Raw genomic sequence first — 5,378 nt, forward strand, 5'->3', positions numbered from 1 at the left:
CCTCAAGACCCATTGAGTCAGGGCAGAGATCATCCTTGAATCAAGGGATTGCTGACGATGACTTCTCTTTCCTGCATGGGTCACTTTAAATCTGTATATAGACAATTTAATTCTTTATATAAGTGTAACCCAGGTGCACCCGAGTACTGTGCTCCCCTCTCCAGATAGAAGGGATGGGTGGCAGGCAGGCGTGCTGTGAGAGGGTCTGCAATATGCAGGTCAGATCCCTCTACTCCCTAGAGAGTCAGGCCAGGACAAGAGATACTTAACTATACACAGATTTATTAATATATGCACAAATTAAGAGAATTGCTATTAATAAACACACACACACACATATACACATACAGATATACAATTATCATATAATTCTGTCCTACAAATAAAGGCTGAAAGATTACACCCCTCCAGGTAGCCCCAAGCAATGTGTTGATAGACAGTTGATCTAAAATAGACAACCAACAGTTAAGTAAGGTGAGTACGGGTGAGCGCATATAAATACAATTAAACAACAGTCAAAATACAAATATACACAGGTAAGTATAGGTAAGTACATGTAAGCATTAGGGAAGGGGTCCCAGCAGTGTCCCTTAAGAAGTTTAATCTTAACACTCTATTAAACTACTAATATTCAAAGTTAAAGTGTCCACAAAGTATAAGGTGCAGTGTCACAGACTAGGGGGCACTCTCCCACAAAATACAAGGTGCCTCAACAACTGGTTAGCTCAAGCTTCCCCGAGGATAAAGTGCCTCATGGCCGGGGTTCCTCCCCTCCCCTGTGGGAATCCCTTTCCCAACAACTCATGGCTCCAGGGCCTGGATGGGTGGTCCTCGTCTCTTTGGCCAAGTTGCTCCTTACGGGCAAGGCCTCCCAGGTCACTGGCTCCCCTTGGGCTGACACCCACAGGTGGCCCTGTGCACCGTCGTATGCACTGAGGGCTCTGCCTTCTGCTGGGGGTTGGAAGCCCAGGCCGCCTCATGCGGTGCCAGGGCTCAATCCGCTCCCGCACCCTCTGTGCGGTGTTGCCTGCACCAAGCTGCTGGCCTTGTGCCAGTGGCTGCAGACCCGAGCCACCTCAAACGGTTCCCAGGGTCTAGCTCCATGCACCACCACCTGCCCCGAGCTCCTGGCTGTACGCTGGGGGGGGGGGTTGCAGACCTGAGCCGCCTCAAGCAGCTCCCAAGGTCTGGGTTTCGTGCGCTGAGATGTGTACCAACGCTGCGTTCCCTGTGGTGGAGCTGGGGACACAGCCACTCACTGCTCCCACTCGCAAAGGGGCATCTTCGGGCTTTTCAGGACACTGGTTCTGCCCGCTGGCCAGCTCACACCAGCTCTTCTTTGCCTGTCCTATTTGTCTCTCAATGCATCTGCCACATGCTGAGGACGCAGCTCCTTTTATTCACTCTGGAGGCTCTGCCCGGATGTGTTGTCGGACCTGCAAAGAGCAGGCTACAACCAGGTCTGGGGTTCTCCTCTCTCCCCCCAGCCCCCCCAGCAGGGGCAGGGCAAGCCCCTTCCCAGCACCACCTGATTGGTGGACACGCTCCACCAATCACAAAAAAAGATTCTCCGAGCCCAGGTATGCTGGGCTGTATCAGTAAGTCCGCCACAGAAGTTTTGTCCCCACAGTTTACATATCACTAACTCCGAGCAGACATCACACTGATATTTCTTATGATCATAGCCCCTGTAAGGAGTGTGAGCACGAGCTTTACTTCACATTGTCTTGATTTTCTAATATCTGACTTAATACCAGAAAGGACGAGCTGACAACTGGCCCAGTGGAATTTGGACGCAACCAACTGCATTTCCCAACACAACCGGGCCTGGGTTTTGGTGCCTCCTCTTCGCCGCCCCTCCCCCGACCCCCCGCAGCCGCACCCGTGGGTGCCGGACCCCACAGGCCTCCGAGGGCCCCTCGGTCATGTAGGAAACGACACACGGGCAGAGACAACTGTGCAGCTCAGCCACGTCCTGCTCACCGTGGTCGGGGGATGAAGAAACCCAGCCTGCGCGTCCAGGGCCACGGACACGGCACAGCTGATCGTCTGCAGCGAGAGGAGTCCTCCAGGGTCACAGACATGAGCACGACTGAGGCCGGAGGGGACAACGAGCAGGTCCTGTCCGGCACGTTTCCTTTCCCTCTCACTGGCGCCGCCTGAGCCTGATTTCACCGTCCTGCACCCAGAACCAGGGCCGGATCCTGCCCCCCGCGAACGAGGCCGGTGGGAAGGTGAAGATCAGGGCCCCGGTGTCAGCATTGAGAAACGACACCCGCCCCAACGTGCAGTCCAGATACATCCCCACCCTGCTGGGCGCCCGGTCCAGGGGCAGGGGGGTGCGGTGAGGGGCAGTGAGAGCCTCGTACTTACCCCAATAGCGCCGCACACCCCAGACCCCCTTCTTGGGGCTAAATCTGATCCATCCCTTCCTCCTCACAGAGTCTCTGGCCACCCCCACGGCACACCATCCCCCCTCCCCCACCTCCACCTCCACCTCCCACCAGTGTCTCCCGGAGGTGAATCCCTCACGGCCCAGCACACAGCACCAAGTGTCAAATCTCTCAAGATTGTCGGGCAGATCCTGCCGTGTGACTGTCCGTTTCACACGTTTCCCATCCTCAGACAGGACGAGCTCGGGATGAGCCGTGTCTGGGTCCAGAGTCACGTCCTCTGCGAGGAAAGGAGATAACAGGAGCGTGAGGAGCAGCGCTCAGCCCAAGGACAGGGTGTGATCAAGGCAGGGGCAGCTTTGGTTGCAGCTGGAGGTGAAGCCGGGATTGACCCGAGCAGGAAGGAGCCCGGAGACCTCAGCAAAGGGCAGGGCCGATTCCCCCCTGGCAGGAAGAGATGGGCCAGGGACAGAAACACGCTGGCTGGGCCAGGGCTGGGACACGGGATCGTTCCCCTCCTGCACCTGCCGGTCACAGGCAGGGGTGGGAGACCCCGGGGTGTGAAGGGGAGAGCATGGATACAGCTCATCTCCCTCTGCCCTGTCCACTGCCTGTCTTCAATCCCACCCTGCTCCACCGTCCCCGCTCTCAGACTCTGGGGGCCCTTTCCCGGAGAGACATTCCCGCTCCACCGAACCACAGCCAAAGAAATTAAAACTTGGACCAGAACAGTTCACGTCACAAAGATTTGCTATGTCCCAGATTTCATGTGTAAGTCCAATTTCCCAAGTTTCCAGAGCTAACCCAAAAGGAACAGCCTAAGGCAGGGGTCGGCAACCCCCAACAAGTGCCAAGCATGGCAAGAGAGGCCATTTTGCTCAGCGCGCCATGGCCAGCCCTGGCTTTGGTTAGCTGCTGCCAGCGATGGAGCCCGGGCTACTCCCAGCAGGGTTTGTAACATCTGGCAGCAGCTACCCGGGGCCAGGGCTGGGAGGCTCCAAACAGCTGTGCCGGGCTCCGTATCAATGTGTGCACCCGCGTGTCAGAGCAGGCGGTGGGGGAGGGGCCTGAGGCAGCGCAGCTCCGGTCTCTGCCCCTCTCTTGGCACAGAGGTGATAGCAGGGCTCCAGAGCTCGGCGCAGCTGTTTGTAGCCAGTTTCCAGAACTTACCCAAAAGGAACAGCCTAAGACATAGTAGATGGGAGGGAGTAAAATATATACACAAATAGGAAGGGCTGAAAGTGAGAGTGGAGATATAATGTGTGGGGAAGAAGAAGCGAGGAAGCCATAAGTGACTTATGCAAAGAGACAGTTAATTGTGTTAAAAGTCAGGAAGTTCACTTGGTGTCTTAATAAGGAGAGTTGGAGTACTGTTGTAGCTGCAATGATTCAGGAAATGTCCCGGAGACCAAGATGCTTTTGTGGTATCTTTTATTGGTTTTACTATGTAGTTGGGAGAACTGTTGGACAAAGTTTTGGGCATCAAATGCCCTTACTCTAATTAATAAGGAAAGATGAAAGATTATATCATGATGGTTGGATGGAAGAGGAAAGCAACCCCAGGAACTACTGAAATTATAGCAGCTCGCCTGCTCTTCCAACTCATCTTAAGAGATTCCTTGGTGGAAAGGGCTCGGCTCCATCTGTCTGGGCCTGCAGCTAGTATGATTTAGAGGAGTAGTCCCCAACTAGTCCCTACAAGTCAGCGATTGTTTCAAGAACTGCTGTGTCCCCAGTGTGGAAGAATGGAAATAAAAGGAGAGTCACATGCCCTCACACACAGGCCCAATGACTGCGGGGAGAGAAAAGCTGGATGTTTCCTTTCCCTCATCACCATCCATTGTGCTGACAAACAGACTTGGGGAAGAAAAAGCAAGAGGCAAGGAGGGAAAGGTAGTGGAGAGTGGACAGATGTACAAGGGATGAGATCACAAAGAAAAAGAGAGAGCAGTACCCGGTAGGAAGGAGGCAGCAGAGAGAAACCAAAGGAAGGAAGTAGGGATAGACACAGGGCAGGAGAACCATAAAGTAGCAGTATGGACACAGTTGTCTTGGTGTATGAATGTGCAGATAGGAGCTCACACAAATCCTCCACTCAGCCACCCTGACAGACTCCAATCCCTTCCAACGCCCCTTTTGTCCAGACCAATTCAGCAGGCAGATTCCTGATTTCTCTTCAAACTTTCTGGTCAACCTCAAGAGGGATGGGCTTCACCTGTCTCCTAAAGGCAAGCGTGTCTTCTCTTCCAGGTTGGCTGATCTCGTACAGTGAGCTTTAAACTAGCCTCGCCGGGGGAGGAGCCGCAGGAAGATGTGGAGACACCACCCAAGCAAGACAGGTGACACATGCAAGGAGTGCCCAGGTAAGAAACAGGGGTCCGGATAATCTTCCTAATCGGGGGGTGGCACGCGCAGCTATGCAAAGCCTTAAATGCCTGTATACCAATGCTCGGAGTATGGGGAACAAACAGGAGGAACTCGCCCTCAGAATAGCCCGTTCAAACCCAGGCACAGTAGGGCTTACAGAAACGTGGTGGGATTCATCCCACGACTGGGCAGTTAGCATTAGGGGCTATCGGCTCTACAGGAAGGATAGAGAAGGAAGGAAGGGAGGAGGTGTGGCGCTCTATGTCGAAGAGCAATACACATCCTCTGCCAGCAAAATGGGGTCAGAGGAGGGGCAAGCTGAAGTGCTCTGGGTCAAGATACAAGGGGGTCGTGGGGAGAGGGATTTAATGGTAGGGGTCTACTACAGACCCCCCAACCAAGGGGAGGAGCTGGACCGGGAGTTTTCGGGCCAGCTTGCAGAGGCACTTAAGGCAAGGGATGTAGTTGTCATGGGTGATCTAAATTACCCGGACATCTGCTGGGAGGAGCAGTCAGCCAGGTCGGACCGTTCCAGGAGGTTCCTGGCCGAGATACAGGACCTCCACTTAACCCAGGAGGTGCACAGTCCCACCAGAGGAAATGCCCTGTTGGACCTGG

At 54.4% G+C, this 5,378-nt stretch overlaps 1 protein-coding gene across 2 annotated transcripts in view; it reads right to left on the reverse strand.

The window, feature by feature from the left end:
* Window positions 1-1,146: 1,146 nt before the first annotated feature.
* The window catches only part of LOC102371254 (butyrophilin subfamily 1 member A1-like), a 23,138-nt gene continuing 18,906 nt past the window's right edge, over window positions 1,147-5,378 (reverse strand). For both annotated transcript variants that reach the window (XM_025192029.1, XM_014525791.2), the window contains one exon: window positions 1,147-2,673. In XM_025192029.1, the coding sequence (XP_025047814.1) occupies window positions 2,147-2,673 (527 nt within the window). In that variant the 3' untranslated portion in view covers window positions 1,147-2,146. The remainder of the gene's footprint in view (window positions 2,674-5,378) is intronic.

The sequence above is a fragment of the Alligator sinensis genome, unplaced genomic scaffold (assembly GCF_000455745.1).
Source record: "Alligator sinensis unplaced genomic scaffold, ASM45574v1 scaffold900_1, whole genome shotgun sequence".
NCBI classification, from domain to species: Eukaryota; Metazoa; Chordata; order Crocodylia; family Alligatoridae; genus Alligator; species Alligator sinensis.